The sequence below is a fragment of the Notechis scutatus genome, chromosome 2, assembly GCF_049901735.1.
Source record: "Notechis scutatus isolate UNSWTSFEM ecotype Mainland chromosome 2, rNotScu1.2, whole genome shotgun sequence".
NCBI classification, from domain to species: domain Eukaryota; kingdom Metazoa; phylum Chordata; class Lepidosauria; order Squamata; family Elapidae; genus Notechis; species Notechis scutatus.
Genome location: NC_142010.1, coordinates 115,839,736 through 115,863,768, shown reverse-complemented (window position 1 = coordinate 115,863,768; position 24,033 = coordinate 115,839,736). Strand labels below are relative to the sequence as shown.

The following is a 24,033-nucleotide window of genomic DNA, read 5'->3' as shown; positions in this document are numbered from 1 at the left end:
TTCACCTCTCACGCAAGAAGCTTCTTCAGTACTGACTGAATGGTGGCGAATGGGAGGATTTATATTCCTTGCAATCATCCTTGTTCAGGAGTATGAATGGGTCTTCGGGGGTGGGGGGGGATTGCAGACTACAGGATTCAGGTGACTCTGGGGGCACATATAAACCTCCAAGTGTCCTCAACAATTCTCAGAAAGAGGGCTATTGACCAGATGACTGCAAAAAATATAAATCCTTCCATTCTCCTCCATTCAGTCAGAACTGAAGAAGCTTCTTGGGTGAGAATCAAAACATCTTCAAGCAAAACAAGAAAGTCCAGCTGCCTTTTGAAAGAAAGCACCTTTGGGACAACCATGACCTGAATGCCTGAGAATCTCCCCATAGACACTGAAAACTGCATTGCACCATATGCCAATCATATATGAGGATGAATCTGCATCAGTGAGGAGATAGAACGGATAGTCAGTCAGTCTCCTTCACTATTTCCCCTTTGTGCTTCTCTTTGCTTGGCTTCACTTCCTCTGAATTCACTCACTGGGTGTCCTAAAAGCAGAACCCTCCTTTTTGGGAAATTTTCAGTTACCAAGCTTCTGAGATTGCTCACAACCGGGGTTCACATATTGCTCTCTTTCTTAGCGTTACTTCATGACAGGATTTTGTTGTTGTTGTTGATCTAATGAGGTGATCCGAATTGTAAAACTGAACTGAGAAATACATTTTACCAAATAACTTGAAAAACATTCGTATTTCCTTCCCCAGAACGTATCAGAAAAGCAAAGAGCTTGCGAAACCGACTTGGCTAAAGCTGAACCAGCACTGATTGCTGCTCAGGAAGCTCTAGATACTCTCAATAAGGTAAAAAAAAAAAAAAAATCCTTTAGGTTTTCAACCCAGCAGTTAAAAACAATGTACTCATTTCTAGCAATATCCTCTGTTTCAACATGTCATTGATTAAGTAGATAAATATACTTCTATTTTTATGAAGGAAGATCCCAGAGACAGAGATGTGGTCTGGATAATTGATTCCTCTTACAGGAACCATTTTCAAGCCATCAATTGTAAAAGTGCAGAGTTTCTCATGTTTGAAACTCCAAATAACTTTCAAAATAAATAACTTCTCATTCAACAAAATATGAAGTAAAACAACAACAACAACAACCCCAGCCTCAGATTTTTTCGCATATTAAGAATCCAAGATTATAGGATTCTTAGACTGAGCCCCTAACCTGGAAGGCTTTACTAAGGATTGGAGCTGCATGGAGTATGAAGCCTCTGAAGTACTGCTCCAAAACTCTGTAAATCCAAAATTCCACTAGAAAATAATATTTGTAACTCTAGGTTGAATTGTGGGGTTCTTGGTGCTTTCTGACCTTGGTTGTTTGCTTGTAAACATTTCATTACTCAACTAAGTAACATCCAAGCTCCTATCCCATACTATAAACTGTAATATTCTGATGCTCTGCTAGCATAGATATATTGTAGTTGATATGGGGTGCTTGATGGACTATTTTCTTAATCATGGAATTTACTATTTCATTGTTTAAAAATTCTTTCTCTTCTCCCCCATCTTTGTCTACCCTTTTAGAACAACCTGACAGAGCTGAAGTCTTTTGGATCTCCTCCAGAAGCAGTGGTTAATGTAACAGCAGCAGTTTTGATTCTTACTGCTCCAGGCGGCAAGATACCAAAAGACAGAAGTTGGAAAGCAGCAAAATCCATGATGGGCAAAGTAGATGCTTTCCTGGATGCCCTGAAGAAATATGACAAAGAACACATTCCCGAATCTTGCTTGAAAGCTTTTAAGTAAGAGGCCTCTACACATGTATGTTCTTACAGTGAAATACATTGAAACGGCAGGTCATGCATTGGAGAGAGAGAGAGAGGGAGAGGGAGAGGGAGGGAGGGAGGGAGAGGGAGAGGGAGACGGGGAGAGAGAGAGACGGGGAGAGAGAGAGAGAGAGAGAGAGAGAGAGAGAGAGAGAGAGAGAGTGTTCTATATTAACATACTCCAAACGTTGAAATCTGATTGGTCCACACGGACCGCTTTCTGATTGGTCCACTGAACGGCCGTGATTGGCTTTCTAAGAATCAACCACGATTGGCCGAGCCGATCGCGGGAGATTCAAAGTCCTGTCATTGGCTGGCAAGCCGCGAGCAATCCCTATATGAAGGGCTGCCGCGACTCCAAGATCTTGTACAGGTCTTAACTTTAAATAAAGAGCTTGAAGTTCACTGGTCTCGCGTCTCGTCTGTACCCGATCTAACAGAGAGAGATCTGTAGTTCGCTGGCACCACCTTCAAAAATGAAAGTGGGGTAAATGCCAATAATTATGGCTGAGCACAGGCTCTGAATACAAAAGGTCCCAGTCTTTCCAAGCATGTCTGGGAATTTTCCCCTGAAACTATGAGAAGTCTGTGTGAATTACTGCTGACAGTACTGAGGTTTTATGGCATTTGTGTTGTCCTTGATCTGAGGTGAGGCTGTATCTTTCTCTCCAGTGCCCAGAGCAGATTTTCTCCTTCCTGTTCCTGTCTTCTTCCTTCTCATGCCAGGCCCGCAAGGAGTTTAGCATTTTCCCTAGCAAGAAATTTAGTATTTTCCTCCTCTGGATGAGTCACAATTCCCAGATTTTCAGATTTAATTTAAGAGCTAATATGGAACCTTCTTAAAAGGCAACAAATGTAACCAGAATTTTGCCCATTTTCTAAGAAAAATCTGTCCTTGCATCTCTTGCCTTTAGCGACTAAATGTACATTGTTGACAGCAATCGACCGATGTAGTAAGTAGAGAAGGACTTTTCTGCTTTTATTTATTTAGGTATAGGTAGCTGCCCAGTTCACCACAGCGGCTCTGAGTAGCAAACCAAGATTAAAAAGAAACCATAATATAAAATTTTAAAATGTACAGTACTAATATATAATTAAAACAAAAGCAGGAGCTAAAAGTTTTTTTTAAAAAATTATTTGTATAAGGCTGTCTTAACTCACCCAGACTTTACTAACTTCACAACCCCCATGCTTGGCAAATAACTGGTTTTTGACAATTTCCAGAAAGGCAGCAGGATCAGGCCCCATCTGATTTCAGATGGTATAATGTCAGAGGACAGGGACCATGACAGAACAGATACATTTCCTGGTTCCTGCAAGACGACAATCTTTAATTGATAGGAGCTGAAGTGTGCCCTTCCAGGTGGATCTCAAAGGAGAAGTCACATAATTGGAGAGAGGCAGCCTTTCAAGTTGCCATGACTTGCTGAGAGAGGAAGAAAGAGATGGAAGACCCACTTCAATGTACATTGCTTTTTTTTGGGGGGGGGTTTGCCTTCTGGCCTTATTGGCCACTACCGATAATAGGTGTAATATTCAGGTGGAAGGATTCTCCTTTTTTACTTCTTTATATTCCAGCTATGATACCATCAAGTATGCCTGTAACTAAATAGTCTGATATTCTCAGGACTCCCATTAGTTCCAGTACCTAATCCTTGTCCTCACAATTCCTCTTTCCATAATTCCCCTCCAGTAATAAAGTAAATACTTGTGTGTGCCAGGCTCCACGCTGTCTAGCAGACTACGTGTCTTTCATTCACTTGCTCTACGTAGAATATAACTGAATCAGATACGTAGGCTATGTATCTAAATGTAATTTCCTAATAAAGAATGTATTCCTTTTTAAAGACAAACACCAGTTATATAAATCTTACTGTGAATTTAGAAGTTACGGAACAAAAACTGGAGCAATATTTCTACTTCAGATTGTAAATAGGGATGATTTTTCCACATTTTAAACATGTTTTAATGTTTACATCAACAGATTACATTATTTTATGAATGTGTGTGTGTGTGTGTGTGTGTGTGTGTGCGTGCGTTGCAAAAGTGGCAAAAAGAATATGAGTTATAGCAGTCTTATTATTGTTGCACTCATTCTAAGATGACCTGGAACATGTCTGTCTCTTCAATTGCTTTCACTTTGTCCAGTTTGTGATTGGTATCAGAGCGTTTAAAGACTTGAACAATTTTCTTCAGTTTTATTCCTTGAAAAGTGGTAATAGTCTATAGCTCTAATTCATTTGCTAAAAAAGAAACAGCATAATTCCTAGGATTAGTTCATACCCATTTGTAGGGAGATCAATTGACAAGACCGTGTTATGATGTCGAATGTACTGTAAACCCCTTAACTTATGTATTGGTGTACAACATTTTGATGTAAACACAAAAGAATAGGGATTTGTACTGTAATATCATGTGTGCCATTGTCCATCACAGTTGCTGGGCCCAGAGCAGACATCTTTGTAGTTCTCTGGTGGACTTTGATTAGAAATGTGATCAGTCTTTTTTTCCCCCTCTTTCTTGTAAATACTTAAAGCAACGCTGCTTTGTCTTTAATGACTACTTTTATTCATTTAAGTCAAGGGTCTTCAAGCAGCTTATCACTTAAATCAGAGGTCTTCAAACTTGACAACTTTAAGACTTGTGGACTTCAACTCCCAGAATTCCTGAGCTAACATGACCGGAGGAGGAATTCTCAGATTTGAAGTCCACAAGTCTTAAAGTTGTCAAGTCTGAAGACCTCTGATTTAAGTGATAAGCTACTTTATAAAACTTGTTGGTGTTGTTGTTCCCCCAGCTGCAATATATATACCTTTGTGAATTTTTCTCTACAGACCATTTCAGCATGATCCAACGTTTGATCCCGAGTTTATACTTTCCAAGTCCACAGCTGCGTCTGGTTTATGTTCTTGGTGCTTAAACATTGTTCGTTTCTATGAAGTCTACTGTGATGTGGCACCTAAGCGGCAGGCCTTGGAAGAGGCTAATGCCGAACTGGCAGAAGCACAAGCCAAACTCACGATGATTAAAAACAAGATTGCAGTAAGTAGGCTACGACTTCATTTTGGGTAATGTGCCAGACCCCAGGGCATCTTGTTGAAGTAGATATCAGTGTTCAAATTGGCTGACATTCACTGCTGGCGCCAAGCAAGAGAATTAATTATTTAGGCCAAAGTTACACAATTAAACCAATTGCATGCAAACAACATTCCATTGTATCTATATAGATCAAAAACCGGTATAAACATGAACTCTGAGTCATGAATTTTCCTGCAGATGAATGGAATGAAATGAAATGGAAACTGTACTACAGTACTGGCCCAGTTCAGATGTGGTGACCTGGTGGCTTTCCAAAATTTGCTAAGCTGTAACAATAGCTCAGGCCAAGATGTGGAATCCTGGGAGTTGAAGTTACACAATATCTGAAGGGACGCATGTTACCCATTCCTGAGCTAAAGGAGAAGCATTTCTCCCTTCCTTTCCTCCACGTAGCCATAGCATTAATTTAGTCTCCATTTTACAGATTTCTGGCTTTTGAGAAGGGATGTGATTTGTAATATGCTCTGATTTTGGGACAAACTATAAAAGTATTTCAGTGTTCCAAGTTGGTTCCAAACAGGCAAGATGGCAGTTGTAGTGTCACAATTAAGGCCTTGTCCCTTGATGTCTGGTTGTGACATTCTATATGGGGAAGACTTTGGTTACCTGCCACCATCACCATGTTGCCTTTTTGAATACACAAACCCATATCTGTTTCCTGGCAGATCCCACTTTTGGTTTGTTTAGCCACAGTTTCTGGTTTAAACAAAATGGCAAGCAGGCATCTGCTAACTCCAATGTATTTCTTCTCCCTTTTACTTCAGAAGAGAAAAGTGAGCACAGGCTTTGCATGAACTCACACCCACATGTACACTAATTTAAAGACAATCTGATTCAATCAATAGTTTATCTAGCCCTGGATCTATTTCAATAGAAGACAGAAATTATCATGAATGTAACAGCTGTTTTCTACTGCATGTGAGGCCCAGTTAATTTTAACCTTGCTTAGTGGTGTATTAGACTTGTATTTCTGTTTTGTTTTATTTGTTTTATTGTTTCATTCCATTTATTTTATTACCCTAATTGGCAAACCTACCCTTTTACTTATGTTATTGTTCAATATATTGTGCAAACCCAGAAAATAGATTGATTCAGCACATAAGTTATACATATATACAGGGTTTTTTTTCTGAATCCTTCACTATGTGCAACTTGAAGAGGTATTTCGTTTACCAGCTTTACATCTCATATTTCGGACTAAAGTACAGGGAGTCCTTGACTTACAATAGTTCATTTAGCAACCGTTCAAAGTTACAGTGGCACTGAAAAAAGTGATTTAATACTGTTTTTCACATGTATGACCATTGCAGCATCCTCATGATCATGTGATCAGAATTGGAACACATGGCAACTGGCTCATATTTATGAAGGTTGCAGTGTCCCAGGGTCATGTGATCAGCTTTTGCGACCTTATGACAAGCAAAGTCAATGGGGAAGCTAGATTCACTTAACAACCGTGTTACTAATTTAACAATTGCAATGACTCACTTAACAACTGTGGCAAGAAAGGTTGCAAAATGGGGCAACAGTCACTTAACAGATGTCTTACTTAGCAACATAAATTTTGTGGCTCAATTATGATTGTTAGTTGAGGATTATCTGTAAGAATAGGACTGTCAGCTTCCCAGTTTCTAGCCCAATGCCTTTTTTTTTTAAAACAAGTTTTATTAATTTTTTCAAAACACACAAATCATCATTATCCATTACATGTTTAAACCTTTTTCCATTATAAATTTAACAAGTCAGATAAACTATAATTCTATTTTAAACCATTTCCATATAAACATACAAAAACCTCTTATCCAATTTCTCTTTACTTCTCTTTACTCTTATTCCATTTCATTATTATTATTTCATCTTTTTCTTTCTGACTTAGTTACCATTATTCTCATTCTATATTTCTGCAAGGTTTTATTAATTCTCCCAAAAAAAAAAACATATACACACAACACACAAAACATAAAAAAGATCTTTTTGGAAAGCAACTTGGACCCAGGTATCCCTCTCTTCATGGACTTCAATTATATTCATGCTCATCTTACCTATCATTACTTATTTTATTTACCATTCTAAGTCTTCTATATTAACTTCTCCACATATTTCACTCTTCTTAATTCTATCTTAATTAATCATCTTAATTTGAGTCATTATATTTGTATCTTTTGTCCATTCTTTATTGTCCCTTTGTCTCGTTCCTTTAAAAAAAAAGAAGAAGTTTCTCCTGAAATCACTAATCAGAGTATGATGCCTTTCTATCTCCCCCCTAAATTAATCAAATAAACCTTTAAAATAGCACCCAATACCCAATCCGATTTTGCTTGGTACATTCTATCTAAATAGTACATCCAGAATAATTAAATACATAGTTAAACAATAGATCTGAATATTAAAAACAAATACTATAATAGAAATTTTATAATAACATCAATACCATAATCTTATTAAACTCTTTAATTAAAACTCAATATTCTGAACCTCCCCTCATATTATTAAATTCTAAAACCAATCATTATTAAACATTTCACCATTTTAATCTCTTATCAACTCTTAAACCATTTAAGTTTTCTATTTCTAATACAATACTACAATATCATCTTATGTACCTTGCAAAATCTTTTGAAGAAATTATACTTTATCCTTTATCCCTAAAAAGATTCCTTTTTCCCATTTAATTTCAAAACTTTGTAGCTTTTCTCCACCTTTTCCCTTCCTTTCTTCTCCCAACAAACCTTTCTACCCCCTTCTTCTAGCCTCTGCCTTACTGGCTTCCCTTCTCTGTCGTGCTCCTTTTCCTTTTGTTTACTATCATTATATTGATTTTGCACCTTATTTTTCCCTTTCTTAAGTGTTTTTAAATCTTAAGTCCTTAGTTTCTCTTCCTTTCCCTCTTACTTCTTTCTTGGTCGATTTCTGAAATTTATTAAAAATGGCTTCCTTTCCTTCTTCTTCTTCTGCTGTTTTCATCTGTTGTAATGTTTGTTGATAGTTAATAAGCGCCATTTCTAAAAAAAGGAAGGCTTCTTTCAAACCAGCTTTACCATTTTTTTTGCTTGTTCATAATCTTTTCTCAGTTCCTCAATAGAAGGAGCCATTATAAATCTTTTCTTTTCTTTTCCCCTTTTTCTTCTTACAACAACCAGAATATTCCAAAGAAAAATAAAACAGTCCCAAAGTTATCAATCAGTCCAAACCAAGGCAGAGTTCTCACTTTCTCCTTCTGGGGTAGTATCAATCAGAGACAAAGAAAGTCCAAATCTGTTTCTTAAAGTCTTATTGCAATATATTTTAGTCTTCAAATCCTTAAGGCATCACCTCCAACAATCTTAGCATACAAATATTTTTTTTAGTCCTCTCTCTTCCCACTCATCGCTTAAAGCCAGTTTTCACCTAAAAAAATAGGTTTCTTAATATTCACTTATTTATTCCGTAGGAAAAGAGGGTAAGCTTTCCTTTCAGCACCATCAAACTGCCGCTTTTTTCCTCTTCTAGAAGGTATCATTCAGAAAGTCATACTTTTCAGGAATTTTGTTAAATATGTCTTAGAGTCCTAGGAACCAAGAAGAACTTTCTCCTTTCAAAAACTTTCTCCACTTCCTCCTGCGCATTCTTACCCGGCTGCCAGCTTCTTTGTGGCGGCCATTACGGACCGCCGCTGCACCGTCCTGGGAAAAGAGGGTTCTGCCGGCTGGGGAGGGGTCTGCAACACCCCCAAACCCTTCTCCGGATCCCCTCTACCTTCAGCTGCCCCTGCAGGGCAGCCTAGCTCCGCACCCGTCCGGATCGGAGCCCCAAAAGCGGCTAGCGCAGCAGGATCGCGCAGCCGGCAAATCCCTGCCGCCGCGGCCGACAAACCGGAAGTCCCCGCCCAATGCCTTTAACCACTACACCAAATTGATTCTTTTTCCAAAGTGGGTATCTTTTTACAAATCTTTCTTACATTTCCATTCTGTCAGCGTTCCAGCAAACCTCCATTCCAACCAGTAACTCCGAGACAAACATATCTCAAAAGTATCTTTATTAGAATACCTCCTGGCACATCTGTGGAATCCCGAATCTAAAAGTTTTCAGGCTTTCCACAATTTCCCAAACTGAAAATCCATCTCCCCTTGGTCGTCATCACATCACATTGCCCAATCATGATCTGTCCAAAAGTAAGATCCTTATTTCATCCTGCACCATACTAAATGACTTGAACTAATGAAAGAATTTTATTTTGTCTACTTAGAGCTATTTAATTGAAATTACCCCCTCCCACTTTCTCAGGCTATGTGGCAGCGTGGGGCTTCAATTCACATTCTTGCCTTTTCCCCTAATCTATCACCACCATTACTGCAGCCTTTTCTTCCTCACAGTTTTAGACAATTTTACTTGACAAAATTATTGCAATGATTACTGATAAATCATGTTTCATTATGATTTGCTGTCAGAAGCAGGGGTGGGATTCTACCAGTTCGCACCTATTCGCTAGAACCGGTTGTTAATATTCTAAGCAGTTTGGAGAACCGGTTGTTAGAAGAAATTACTGGCCTCATCCTGTAAGGAAGGCAGGAAGGAAACATTCTGGTGTTGCTTACAGAAACTGCCTCTCCGTTAACCCTTATTACATTCTTGGCAGGACTAGACTTCCTGTCTCAGGAACTTCTCTGGAGTTTTTTTCCCGTCCTTTGCTGGTACTTTGCTTATGTGGAGTGACCATTCAAAGTTACAATGGCACTGAAAAAAGTGACTTATGACCATTTTTCACACTTACGACTGTTGCAGCATCCCCAGTCATGAGAGGCCAGGCGTGCCTCGATGTGAGTGATATTGAGTTGGCCATGCCCAGCCAATAACATGACCACCAAGCCATGCCCACCAACTAAGCCACGCCCAGAGAACCGGTTGTTAAAAATTTTGAATCCCACCCCTGGTCAGAAGGCTATTCAGGGCCATGCACAAGGGAGGGTTGTTGTTGTTGGTGTTATTATGAAAGCAGATTGACACACAGCACAGCCTCTGCCCCCTTTCCTGGGCACATTGTGATGTTGCACACACGTACAAAAGGAACACCGTTTTCGTCATTTCAATAAACATGTTAGATCCTGCAACACCTCCAAAATTATTGCGTATTTATAAGCATTTCCAACAACAATTGGGGGCGCCTTAAAAAAAATTTTTAATCATACAATATGAGTAGTTGTCTGCTTTTCTGTGATGAATCAATGTTACTCCCCTATCCGATCTGGTCACATGGTGCAGCATTTACTCATCCTTCGAAACCAGCTTGTACATGTAAATGTTCAAATTTATACCAATTTCTTTTAGTTAAACTATTGCCTCATTAATAGGGGAAGAAATTACGTCGGTTTAATTCATCATCTCCATACACATAACTTTTCAAACTTTTTGTCTGAAAGGATCTAAATGCCAATTTAGCTAATCTGACTGCTGAATTTGAAAAGGCCACAGCTGCGAAAATCAAGTGCCAGCAAGAGGCTGATGCAACGAACAGAGTAATTTCATTGGCTAACAGGTACACCATCACTAAATACTTCCTAGGGTGGTCTTTGTTGATGCTGGTTAATTTCTGCAGTTTGGCTTGTGTCAGCATGAGCCTGACCACATGAGGTCCCTGACTGATCTTCCTCTTTTAAAAAACTGAAACCCAGAAGTAGGGTGGGTAGGGGGCTGCCAGCGTCTCTGAAGCAGCAGTTATAGGAAGAGAGTTTCACTATTTGAACCCCAACCCATTTTTCTATTCAGATTGACTTTTGTAAATGGGTATTATGAACATATGCGCCATCTTAATTTTCTTGGGGATACGTCTGAGTTTAAATATGATTTCCAAAAGTATTTGTTCCATTATGTCAAAAGGCATGCCGGTATAGGAGATTTGTTAGTGTTTTCCTATATGATTTAACCCCAAGGGACAATACTTTTCATTTGTATGTCTTCCGAAATTTCTAAGAGACAGAATCCAATATATTCACTCTTATAAACCCTCAGAAGAAGATGCTCTTCATTCTGCTACACCAAACTGTAATACTGTTTGTAGCACAATCATGGCTAAGGGGATACATGACATTTCTTATCTAAATCCTAAGTATCTAAGCCACATTTCAAGAAAATCAGAAAGAAAAGCATAAGATGAATCTTAAATACCATAAACCAGACAGCAATTGCGAAAGCTTCAAACATCTTGTATATTCATATCAAATTGTTGTTTTTTTTTATTCTTGTAAATCAGAATGTGTGAGACGTCACTAGGAAGCTTGATTCTCCCAAACTGGCTGGAAATCCCAGCTGGCAAGGAGAAAATTGTTCAGCTTCTCAGCAAGCTATGAACCATTTCCTGAAAATGAAATACTGCATAAGAGAGAAAGCATGAATCAAAGATGAGCGGTTTGTTTAGAGAAACTATAGTTAGCATTGGGAAAAGGCTGTTGGTTCATAAGAGAGCAATGTTCTCTGTTTATATGGGTCCTCTGGAGATGATAGTCTTAACTGATTCTCATCACTCTGCCCCTTGCCAGAAGCCACAAAGTATATCAAGGAAAAGAGTTACGCATCTCTCACAAAAGTCGTGACTTAAATATTGCTGAAAGCTGTTGCGGCCCTCAGATCTATCCTACTGTTATATGCTCCCTGATTTCTCTTAATGATGAGAAGCTTTCAGAACTTACCAAGAAGTGCTTGCTTTAAATGAAAATATTTATGGTTTTATACATCATATTTCAAAGTAGCTGAAAGGGGATAGGGAAACGCTCTGATTGCCAGATTGTTCTTTCCCAAAGAGTACAGCAACTGAGGGCAGCCCCCATAATGAAGAAAAAATACTTGGTCATTTTCCCAAGTGCCTTATGATAGGATATGGTTGGTGGTGGTTTTCTCCTTGGTAGTTCCTTGATGCGATCATTGTTTTCTGCTTGATGGTTTGCCTGGTGTTAATCCCTGGTTATCTGGGTGTAGGCTGATAGAAAGGATATGTTCTGATCTTTTGGATTCCTCCTCAGCCTTTTTATCGTCTCTTTTGAATAATATACAGAATAAATGTGGTTGATGACAAACCCCACATTCCCCAGCACTGATGATGTTACCTTCTCAGGTAATGAAACTTCTGCAAGTAAAACGGCAAATCTCAGAGAGCAGCAAGGACCCTGCAGTTCAGCCCTGAGCTACATATATTTTCTTCTATTGGACTATTCAAGCCAGGTTGGGTTAGATCCTCACATATCCTAATCAGATCCTTCTCTCCTTTTGGAATGTTTCCTAAGGCTTGTTGGTGGATTAGCATCTGAAAACGTGCGTTGGGCTGAATCGGTGGAAAATTTCAGTGAACAGGGAAAGACTCTGTGCGGGGATGTGCTACTGATTACTGCATTTGTTTCCTATGTTGGGTATTTTACCAAAAAGTATAGGACTGAGTTACTGGACAAGTTCTGGACTCCTTACTTAAAGCAGCTGAAGGTAAGTCTGTGTGAATGCCTGTTCCAGGAGATGAATGTTGTTTCACTGGATCTGTCTGGCTTCTAATCCTAGTGGCTTTAGGTTACAAGTGGAGGTTCCTCAGGTTATAGCCCAACTTCACACTATAAACCTCTAACTCTCTGACCAACTCTTGGCTTGTTGGCCAAGGAAGAAAACACCATCCTTTACTTGTATTCTTCGGGGCACTTTGTAACAACCCATTAAAACAATTGATCACAGAAAGGCGGAGCCTCAAAGTGATCTTTGCAGAAGTAATAGCACAGAAGTGATGAAGAGCCGTGGGGAAGGAAGGGATATTTGCTTCATGCTTTAAAAAAAATAGGAACATTAATATCAGTAGCAGCCAAACCTTCCTCAAGAGAGTCGCATGCAAGATGCCCCTGCTGGAAGGCATTTCAGGTGATAGATTTGAAGGGTGAAAAATACTGAACCATCATATCCCGCCAAGTGTTTTGCCATCAGTGGTGGGATTCCATTTTTTTTTACTACCGGTTCTGTGGGTGTGGCTTGGTGGGCGTGGCAGGAGAAGGATACTGTAACATCTCCATTCCCTCCCCACTCCTGGGGGAAGGTTACCATTGGTTCTCCGAACTACTCAAAATTTCCACTACCCGTTCTCCAGAACTGGTCAGAACCTGCTGAATACCACCTGTGTTTGCCATGATATGTGTGCATTGTGTCAAAGTAATAGTTTGGCAAGGAAGGGTGCAGCAGATCCAAGAGATTATAGATCTTGAGTACAAGATGTTATTCCTGCAAGCTATTCCTGCTAATGTATGTATGTATGTATGTATGTATTATATATTTCTTTCTAACCGTTGTGTCATTTGTCTAAATTTGTCTAAATTAGTGCATCTCCTTATCCAATCTACAGGGCTTTCTCATCTGAGTCCTGAAGCTCCCTTCATACCCCTTTCTCTCTGCTCATCTGCTCCTTTTTTAGCGCTGCCTTGAACCTAAACTTGATTTTCCAGTCACAAGTGAGATAGCATCAGATAAATGAAGAGGTAGTGAAGTTCTGTTTTGTGTGTTCAGAGATGAGTGTCAAAATCTAAGAAATTCACTGCTGAATACAGGCTGTGCCTTTTCTATCCTGACCGTCCATTTTTATCTTAACATTATAACAGATACCAATCCCTATTACTTCTGGCCTGGATCCTTTATCCCTGTTAACAGATGATGCAGATATAGCAACCTGGAACAACCAGGGGCTCCCCAGTGACCGTATGTCAACAGAAAATGCAACAATTCTGTGCAACACAGAACGCTGGCCACTCATTGTAGATGCCCAGCTTCAAGGGATCAAATGGATCAAGAACAAACATGGACATGATCTGAAGGCCATCCGGCTTGGACAGAAAAGGTGAACGAGAGTTATTTGGTTTGGTTTGGGCGTAAAAGAGTGGCCTACAGGCTGAAAAACAAGAATTGCTCTGTTCTCAGGTTATCTGAGACAGACCTTCATTTTGCTTGCATCTATTCTGGGAGTATTATAATTAGCCCCTTTACGTTCTTTGCATTCAGTCAATCTTCCTTGCACCACCCATCAAAGCCCACCCTATCAGCTTTCCTCACTTGCAATGCTTTACATCTAGGGAATGGCTGGGAATAGGCTTCTTGAGATGACTGGAGATCAGTAGCCAGGATTTTAGATGGGGAACTCACACACACACACACACACACACATCCTTCCGTGACATAGCAAAAGTTCTGGGATCTGGGGCAGGCAAGTAATTCACACCCAATGACACTTTATCCACAAATAATTCTTCATTAATCTCCTAGCTTTATTATTTAAAGCAAAGACCTTTTGCTCCACCCCTGCTTCCTCAATTTCATCAGAACAACTTATCAAGAAACAGGAGAGAAGATGGATGCGATCCAGATGGTTGCATCTACATGTCCTCTGTCCAATGCTCCTTCTTATAGCAATTGTGGTCACAGTCACTCACTATGCTGAGCTAGATAGCTTTTACCTTATAATGTGTAAACTCCCACATGGTATCCAGTTTCTGGTTGGTCTAGTTTCAGACTATATCACTCACAGGTCTTTGCACATCCAAGGACACGCTCCTCAGATGGCTGGCTTTGTTGCTGTGCTTGCCTTCTTGCCTTATTTGACGTTTTTCTCAGGCCATAACCTACGTACCAGTCCAATGAATTCAGGTGGATTTCATAAATTTTAAAATTCTTCTGCCCAAATTCCTGTCTGGGTCATTCCAGATTTGATAGGAGTCTGAGCTTATTTATTTATTGATTTATTTATTTAAATTTATATAATCACCCATCTAATGCCCATCTGACTCTGGGTGACTCACATTAAAAACAATGACAAATTCATACAAATAAAATAATTAAAATGCATAATCAAAAAGAAAAGCACAAGAAAGTGCCAGTCTACAGTTCAATAGAGTTGTATTAAAATTAAATAATTAAGTACTAATTGTATTGAATTAGCGTGTAGTTAATTAGTGTCAGGAATCCAATGCTGCTTTTCCATCTCGCTGTGCCTGTCTGTCACTGTCTATTCACTTGAATCCCCACTCAGTCCTCTCATGTCCTACGTCCTCTGGCATCTACTTCAGTGGCCTTGATAGAGCTCCCTCTCTCAGCATGCCTCTCCATTGCAAATGGTTATGGGAAAAAACCTTTAACTTCTTTTTCATTAGAGCATAGGAAGGGTTTCTGTGTTCTCAAGAGCCCATGTGAGACACTAAAGATTTGTTATCAATTGCACAGCTACCTAGATATCATTGAAAAAGCAGTTTCTGACGGAGATACGCTGCTTATTGAAAACATTGGAGAGACAATAGAACCTGTGCTGGACCCTCTGCTAGGTCGAAACACTATCAAGAAAGGAAAGTAAGTGCATTTACAGCCACAACAGCCCTTGGTTCTATCTTTTTAGTCTGACCTTTGCAACCCGGTTTGTACTGGAAGTTGATGCATTTGGTGTGTATGCCTTAGTTGTCCCGAGAGCGGGAATCTGATTCAAGCAAAGATTAGCGAACCATATTTTATGGTTACAGCAACTGAAGATTTATTTACAGTAAATACTCCCCCCGCCCTTCTATTCAATTGTGCTGATTCTCAGAGACTGCCTGGACAATTCCCTCCAATTTTCTTGGCAAGATTTTTCAGAAGTGGTTTGCCATTTTCTCTTTCCTGAGGCTATGAAAGTGATGACCTTCCACAGAGCCATTCAGTTGTCTTTGTCCCTAAGGCGAATCTAGAAATTATGATGTCTCAGTTTCTAGCATAGTGCCTTAATCATTACACCAATCCGGTAAAGCCAATACATAGATAACGGCGTCCTACTAGGAAGAGAGTCAAAGAGTATCTGTTCTGGGCATGTGCACTTTTGGAAGAAAGGCAGAAGCAGATGATTAGCAATCTCTTAAAACAAAGATAATCAAGAAAAAAGGGACACAATGTAAATCCTTAACTTTATATTCACACTTATACAACTCTGTTAGATTGTGAGGTGCTGAAGAGTCAGAGCCATTGCATTCTTATCTCCAACCATTTGGTAAACAAGAGGAGAGCAGACCTCTGTTACTTTATTGAGGGAAGAAGAACAGACACTTTTTTTTTTTCATTTTTTCATCAACAGTATTCTAAAATGAAAAAAAAATGTTTATAAAGAACTGCATGTAGGCACTTGCTTGTCTTCCCCAAATAAAGTGAGGAAGCTGTTCTCTACCTTTTTGGAAGCCTAAAAATAGCTGGGTTCAGAAGTGAAGAGATAGGTGAGAAAGGAACTCAGGAAACAAATGCTAACACACAAAATAAACTCTGAGAATGAAACAGCTGTGAGTGACTGGCTAGTGGCCAAAGAGGCCACCTCACCAAACCTTTAGAATAATGAATGATGAAATATGACAGAAAGCCCTCATTTACTGACTGCCTCCAACAGTGATTTTGTGACCAATCTCTGTCTTTGTCTCTGTCTCCCTCCCTCCCTCCCCCCCTCTCTTTCTCTCTCTCTCTCTCTCTCTCTCTCATGCATTCTAAGGTCTAAGAGATATTTATCTGGAAGCCTTCTGAGTTAAGAGTAAAAAGCTCTAACATCAACAGAGAGCTATAGCTATTTAACATCTCTGCCATTTTAATTTATTTATTCTTCACATCACAAAAATGTGTAAACTGCACAATCTGTCCAAATTATTTCCCAAATTATCTCATTGTTTTCAAGTCTGGTGGATGATGGTATGCCATTGCTTATCCAGATGTCTGATGTCACTGCCGTTTGAACTAGCTTCTGCCCCTTTTTAGGATCAGGAAGGAGCACCATACCTTTCCCTGAAGCAGCTAAGCTGGTTATCCATCAGTGGATTTAGGACAGAAGTAAAAATTTCAGAAATGGCAGACTCATGCCCTTTTCCTTTAAACTGGCCTAGAATTGGAAGACTGGGCCTGCATATCCTTTTCTGGCTTTTGTCCACATCTACATCTTTTCTTTTATGTACACTGAGAGCATTTGCACCAAGACAAATTCCTTGTGTGTCCAATCACACTTGGCCAATAAAGAATTCTATCATCTATCTATCTATCTATCTATCTATCTATCTATCTATCTATCTGTCTGTCTGTCTGTCTGTCTGTCTGTCTGTCTGTCTGTCTATCTATCTATCTATCTATCTATCTATCTATCATCTATCATCTATCTACATTTGTAGGCATAAAGTTTATCTCTGCTGTATCCAAGACTGAATTACCTTGGGACTAGTCTCACACCATTCAGTGGTGTCACAAGAGGAGAAATTATTGTCCTGCCAGCCATCACAAAGCAACAAGCTGCAAAGCAATTTTAAGGGCACTTTAGGTCTATCTTCACCCAAAGCATTTTAACTGCAATTCACTAAATCTCTTCCCAGCACAGGAGATTCGTATGGAATCCAGGAGTGCTATTTAAGGATAGAAGAACAGAATTACTTCCACTTCATACTTGTTTCAAATTACACATTTTGAATCATAAATGCTCCAGAATGTCTATAATACAAGCTATTATGATAAAAATCAAAGAGAGAGAAAAATGACAGCAAATATTCTTAAATTGTTCTGTTTGTGCTCATGTCCCTGAATTTATCCAAAAGGATATTGTGTGGGTTGACACCATAAATCTAACTTTGCTTTAAACTATTTTTATGTACTAGTTTTCATTTCAGTGACCAATCTCCAACATCACAATATCCCTCATTAACATTGACCTTATCGAATTAATCTCTTTTTTTCCAAGATGTGTTGCATAACATGAGTGGATATGGAGGGTTAATGCTCTATTACATTTTAGTCCAGTGAATCTGCTTTGCATGCTGAAAGTACCTCATTTCACCTGCAGCATCTCCAGAATAGGATGCAGAAAGATTCATTTGTGAAACCAGGGCAGCCAGTCTTAATGCCTTTATTTGCATCTAACCATAATAAATTCTTTTGCCATGGCCTCATGATAATTGCTTTCAGCTCATTCTTAGATCATAAGGTAACCTTAGGTGATCCTAAGCTGTGCCAATTTTAATAGTGTTTTCACTTTAATCTAATACACTCCACTAACTGTTCTGCTGGAAGTGCAATTAGCAAACAGCCAGCATCTACTGGCCATTTGACAAGGTGCAGCCCTTCCCTTTGGGTTCCAGGCACTGTCTTGTGCTGGCCTCTTTTTTCTCTTCAGATAGAAAGAACTGGCTGCAGCAGCTATCATCAGTTCCTTAGAAGCCATAGAAAAACTGACTGTGGATCAAGGGGAGCTGCACTACAAAGAAGAAAAGGGTGGCGGTTTCAAAACTGACCAACTTCTTGCTTTACCACACAGTTTATCCACCCCGCTGATCAGCAGTTCAGCAATCTGGGTTGCTGCCGTTGGGTTTTGCAAATGCCTGTTCTGCTTTACCATGCCACTTCCCTGGCTCTGACAGGTGTCTTGGAGTAATGATAAGCAGGGAGAGCTGCTTATCATCAAGTCAGCCACCAGTCAATATTTGCCATCGCCCAAAGCCCCATCACTGCAATTCTGCCCCGACTGGCATATGATTGCCTGGTGGCTGGTGATATCCAAAAAGGAGGACGGTACAGTAAAGCCAGAGAGCTTTACCAATAGCTTTGTACTGAGCAACTGGAATCAGGATACCACCATTTGGCAACACGCCACAGACAAGCGATTGGTGCAGGATAAAGATTGACAGCGTAGAAAGACAGCAACTGTAGAAAACTGTATGGTTTTCTGCCAACTGAAGTTTGGGTCAATAGCCCTAGCTCAGCATTTGGCAATGGCTCCCAGTCTACATAGAGACAATCTTAAACTAAATGAATTGATGATCTGACCTGATAAGTAGTTCCCTGTATATTGAACCAGCTGTTCTAGACAAAAAGGATTGATTTTCTATCACCGAGTCTAAGCTAAAATGAGAAAGAAAAGAAACCCACGTTGGTGGGACAGAGATAGTAACTCTGTCCATCAATAGTGAATATAAGCAAAAGTAACTTACATTAGTTTATGCAGTATTTTCACATATCTCAAAACTCTTTTTCCCAGATACATTAAAATAGGAGACAAGGAAGTAGAGTACCACCCCAACTTTCGCCTGATTCTACACACCAAGTACTTCAATCCCCACTATAAGCCAGAGATGCAGGCTCAGTGCACATTGATCAACTTCTTGGTTACCAGGGATGGCTTGGAAGACCAGCTTTTAGCTGCTGTGGTTGCTAAGGAAAGACCTGACTTGGAGGAACTGAAGGTATTATCCTTACTAGTTGTGAACTTCTGAGTGATGGACTATGCAGTGGTCATATTAGGAATTCCAAAGGAAACTAAGTTGTCTAAGTCAGCCTTCCCAAAATTATAGTATTCCTCAGCCAGCATTGATATAGATTATGGAAGCTGAAACCCAGCATATTTGGGAAGCACCAAGTTGAAAAAAGCAGAGAATCTAAAACAAGTGTTCAAGATTGTCTTCTTCCTTAATATGTTTATTTATTATGTCCCAGGACTGCAACAACCCAATTGTTTTATAAAGGGGAATAGCACTGATATGTAGCCTTTACATCTGATACAATAGATAAACGTGTGTTTAAAATGTACGAAGTGTTAATGGAAAAACCCAAGAATCCATATCCCATTTTTACACAGTAGCCTCATCTAAGATAGGAACCTGCAACTCCATGTTGCAAATGGTCTGGCTTCTGTGTAGGAAGAAAAAAGAAGATTTGTTGAAAAATAACAAAAGCTCTTTTCCCTTCCACTCTGCTTCTGGCGCAGGCTACTCTCACAAAACAACAGAATGAATTCAAGATCATCCTGAAGGAACTAGAGGACTCCTTACTAGCTAGACTCTCTGCTGCATCAGGAAACTTCTTAGGAGATACAGCCTTGGTAGAAAACCTTGAGACCACAAAGCGCACAGCTAATGAAATAGAACAAAAAGTAAGCTGATTCAACTTCACTATGCTGTCCTGGCCTCAGCAACAGCCCTGAGAGATGTATATGTGATTTACAGCCCAGCATTGAAAGAGCAAAGTAATATAGAAAACATTGCAATTCTCTAAAGCACGATAGATAGATATCACACACCGTAGTCTTTTTTTAAAAAAATCTTTAAAAATTGTTTTTTTTATATATTTTTTAGGTGAAAGAGGGTAAAATTACTGAAATACAAATTAATGAAGCCAGAGAGAACTACAGGCCAGCAGCAGAAAGGGCATCCCTGTTGTATTTTATATTAAATGACCTGAACAAAATCAACCCCATCTATCAGTTCTCCCTGAAGGTAACTAATAGTAGAATATGCTGTTTGGTTAGTGATTGGTTCTATTTTTGTAGAAAAAAAAAAATACTGGCTTCTTCTGTCCTTCTGGAGTCCAAGATACTCTCAGGTTTTTTGCAGGAACCTTACAGCTGCCCATTGGGACTTTTTGTCCATGATACGGAAGAATGACTGAGAGCCGAGCAGAAAGAAAACTCCTCAGATGCAATGGAAAAAAACATCTTCCAGAGAATCAAACCTTGGACCTTCTGTTTTGCTAATGCTCAACTGTGTAACCCCTTCAACGTTCTTGAGGATGGCACCTTGCTTGTGTCTTTCTGTTCCAGAATACAAAGCAAGACATCTGCCTGAAAACCTACACGGTTTGGCACTTTGGCGTCTTTTTCTTTCTCTTCTTTTCTGTTCAGGCTTTCAACGTGGTGTTTGAGAAAGCTATTCAGCGTACAGCTCCTGCAGAAGATGTGAAAAACAGGGTGGTCAACCTTACGGATGAGATCACCTATTCGGTTTTCATGTACACGGCTCGGGGACTTTTTGAGAGAGACAAACTTATTTTTCTAGCCCAGGTTGCCTTCCAGGTAAAATGACTAGAGAATAATTATGACAAAAAGTATTTTTCTTCTGCTTGATAAAAATGATATAAGAGTGTAGAAAAGTTGTTACTGTATTGTAAACATCACTGATTATTGGCTCCGTATAGTATTACAAACTAAGTTGACACATGATTTAATAGCCATGGCTTGTTCAGTGAAATGTGTTCACACAGCATGCTAAGCCATCAACCACAATGGCTGGATTTACCCTGCCCGTTAACCTCAGTCAAGCCACATGATGGTGGGAAGATGTGATGTATGAACCAAACCACAGAATATTTTGCAAATGAGAATAAAGGTGCCCAAGAGGGTAAAGATCACCCTGTAAATAGAGAATGCAGAAGCAGAACAGTGTTATAAGTTGGGAAGCCAATTTCTCAAGAAAATTCATGTAGGGGAAAAATGCTCATAAACGAAGCAACTGGAATTGGAAGGCGGTTAGCCAGGAAAAGATTAAAGGAGAAGGCAGAGTGGAAATAACTCTTAAACAATAAAGAGTACTTATCCAGCCAGGTGTCCTCTAGATTTGACAACTTCTATTAATTCCCAGCCAATTACCCTATGGATCATTTTGGCTATAGATTTTTAGTGTTGCAATTAAGAAAAGCTCATTAAGTATTGTACTCTAGGGAAGTAAGGTCAACATTGGCATGGCTACTAGCATCAATGTAGCCCCCTTTTTGACTGAAAGCCCAAGCAGATATTTGTGCTATAAATTATCTTCAGTAGTCCAAATTGCGTTCAATTCTAGGGAATCGCACTACAGGTAGCCTTCGACTTATGACCACAATTGAGCCCAAAATTTATGTCGCTAAGCAAGATAGTTGTTAAGTGAATCTTTCCCCATTTTATGACCTTTCTTGCCACAGTTATTAGCCGAATAACTGCAGTTATAGTAATACAGTGGAACCTCGGGTCGCGAACACTCCTGTTTGCGACCAAATCAGGTGGTGAACAAAAGATCCACCCAATTTTTGAATTGGGTCACGATTCAGAAATCGAGTTGCAAACAAAATCAGCGTGGGAAGATTCCCTTTTTGCGCCGATTTCCCCATTTTTTTTTACTGTGCGCATGTGCAGTCGGTCGTGCTTCCGGACATGACCAAATCAGGTCACGACCAGAGTCCAGAAACAGATTATAGTTGTGACCCGAGGCTCCACTGTACGGTTATAAATCTGGCTTCCCCATTGACAGCTCATCAGAAGGTTGCAAAAGGTGATCACATGACTCCAGGATACTTCAACCATCATAAATATCAATTGCCAATTGCCAAGCATCCAAATTTTGATCCCATGACCATGGAGATGCTGCAGCAGTTGTCAATGTGAAAAACAGTCATAAGTCAGTTCCGTTACAACTTCAAACGGTCACTAAAGAAATGGTTGTTAAGCTGAAGACAACTTCTGTACAAAGACCTGCATTTGCTCACCTTTCCCAGAATTCCCAAGCTATCCTCCTCTGGTTTAGATTATGTCCTTTTACGTAGGCTCACCATCTCTGCAAATCAATAAAATGGCAGGTGCATGAATTTGACATTGAAGTTGTTTGTTTATTTGAAGTAAGGTATATCATTTGTAACGTTCCTAATTTTCTCATCTCCCCTAGGTCTTGTTGGTAAAAAAAGAAGTGAATCCAGTGGAACTAGACTTTCTTCTGCGTTTTCCCTTTAAAGCTGGTTTGACATCTCCAGTAGAATTCTTATTAGGTCAAGGATGGGGTGGAATTAAGGTGTGCTCAAAACCGCTATTTGTAGCCTAATCTCTTCTTAGTAACTAAGAGGGAGCCAGGAAAAGTGCTAGGCTTCATACCTGTAGTCGAGTCTACAATAGATATGAACTTCTTCATGAACAATTTGCTCCGGTCACAATATCAGGTGCTAGCTAGACAGTGCATGACTTTTGGTAGGATTCTCTTTATACTTAGTTTTAAAGGTGAGATATGAACTGCGGGACAGCAAAGATCTGGAGTAAGATATGCAAAGGGAAACATGGTATAGGGGTGATTTTACAATGTACATTTCAAAAGTAGTTGCAGATTATTACCCATGTAGTGGCTGGACAGGTACGAATTAGTTCTGAATAAATTCTAATACTAAATCTGCATCAATCCAAACTATTCAAATCTGTTCAGGCAAGTCCAAGAAGCAGGTGGACCCTTCATTATTGATTAGTGGTAGTATTATGGCATAGCTTGGCAAAATCAGTTTATCCTGTTGGGCAGGGGTCCCCAACCACCGGTCCACGGACCGACCGTCCGTGGAACAAGTCCTACCGGGGCGCTGGTTTGCTGGGCGCCGCCATCTTTTTGATGAAAAAGATGGCGGCGCCAGCGCTCGTGAGCTTTTCCGGGTAGAAAGCCAGTTCTACCCGGAAAAGCTCACCGAGCGCTGCGCCGCCATCTTTTGATGAAAAAGTGCTTCCGGTGAGGTCACCAGAAGCACTTTTTCATCAAAAAAAGATGGCGGCGCCCAGCTGATGCCAGTACCGGGCCGCGTCGCCCAGCTGATGCCGGTACTGGGCCGCAGCATAAAAAAGGTTGGGGATCACTGCTGTTGGGTATCATTGACCTTGGCCCATATCCAGTCCTTTATCTTGCTGTTTTCCATAGTGGAAAATGCATTAGATTGTCAAGACCATCTTTAGGCCAAGGGCTCTTTTTAATCCCAGAGCAATGGCTGAGGTCTTGTTAAAGACCACCACAATGGGGAGGGAAATGCTGTACTTGGATAACTACATCATACGCATTAAAATAGGTTTGTGATAAATGGTTTCTTTAAGTATAAACACTCTTCCATGTCTTGGAAGTGCAGGTTACCGGGGAGGGGATCATTTACAAGGCACAAATTGTTCATCTGAACGGCCTATCTTTTGAGGATATTTTCTATTAAAAGTGACCATGTCCAAAATGTATAAAGCTAAAGAAACCATATGGAAAATATGCCTTACTAACTTTGTACTTCTGGAGATGAAAAAGATGTCCTTTATTATAACTTTTTAAAGAATCAAAATATGGTCTGAATTTGACTTTAGGTCCCCTTAGAATCAAAAACTTTAACATTATATGGTCACTCCCCCTCTCCCCCAAGTATTCCTGCTCTTTCTTTCTTTAATTATGTTATCCAAGGTCCTTTGGTACCCTCTTCCACACTTCGAAGAAGAAAGAGGTCAGCAAGACATGTCAGGAAATTCTTGGCAGGACCTCGCTGAGTTGTTTTTCCCCCCTCAAGAGTGGTTGTATAATAGGTTGCCATTACTGCTATTACAATGTGCAAAACAGTTCATTATC

At 39.8% G+C, this 24,033-nt stretch overlaps 1 protein-coding gene across 1 annotated transcript in view; it reads left to right on the top strand.

The window, feature by feature from the left end:
- Positions 1 to 24,033, top strand: part of DNAH17 (dynein axonemal heavy chain 17) — a 126,593-nt gene that overhangs the window by 87,546 nt on the left and 15,014 nt on the right. The window contains exons 58-69 of the mRNA XM_026667294.2: positions 758 to 853; positions 1,584 to 1,801; positions 4,660 to 4,867; positions 10,321 to 10,436; positions 12,178 to 12,370; positions 13,519 to 13,754; positions 15,131 to 15,253; positions 18,924 to 19,128; positions 19,650 to 19,814; positions 20,017 to 20,157; positions 20,562 to 20,732; positions 22,354 to 22,476. Of these exons, the coding sequence (XP_026523079.2) occupies positions 758 to 853; positions 1,584 to 1,801; positions 4,660 to 4,867; positions 10,321 to 10,436; positions 12,178 to 12,370; positions 13,519 to 13,754; positions 15,131 to 15,253; positions 18,924 to 19,128; positions 19,650 to 19,814; positions 20,017 to 20,157; positions 20,562 to 20,732; positions 22,354 to 22,476 (1,995 nt within the window). The remainder of the gene's footprint in view (positions 1 to 757; positions 854 to 1,583; positions 1,802 to 4,659; positions 4,868 to 10,320; positions 10,437 to 12,177; positions 12,371 to 13,518; positions 13,755 to 15,130; positions 15,254 to 18,923; positions 19,129 to 19,649; positions 19,815 to 20,016; positions 20,158 to 20,561; positions 20,733 to 22,353; positions 22,477 to 24,033) is intronic.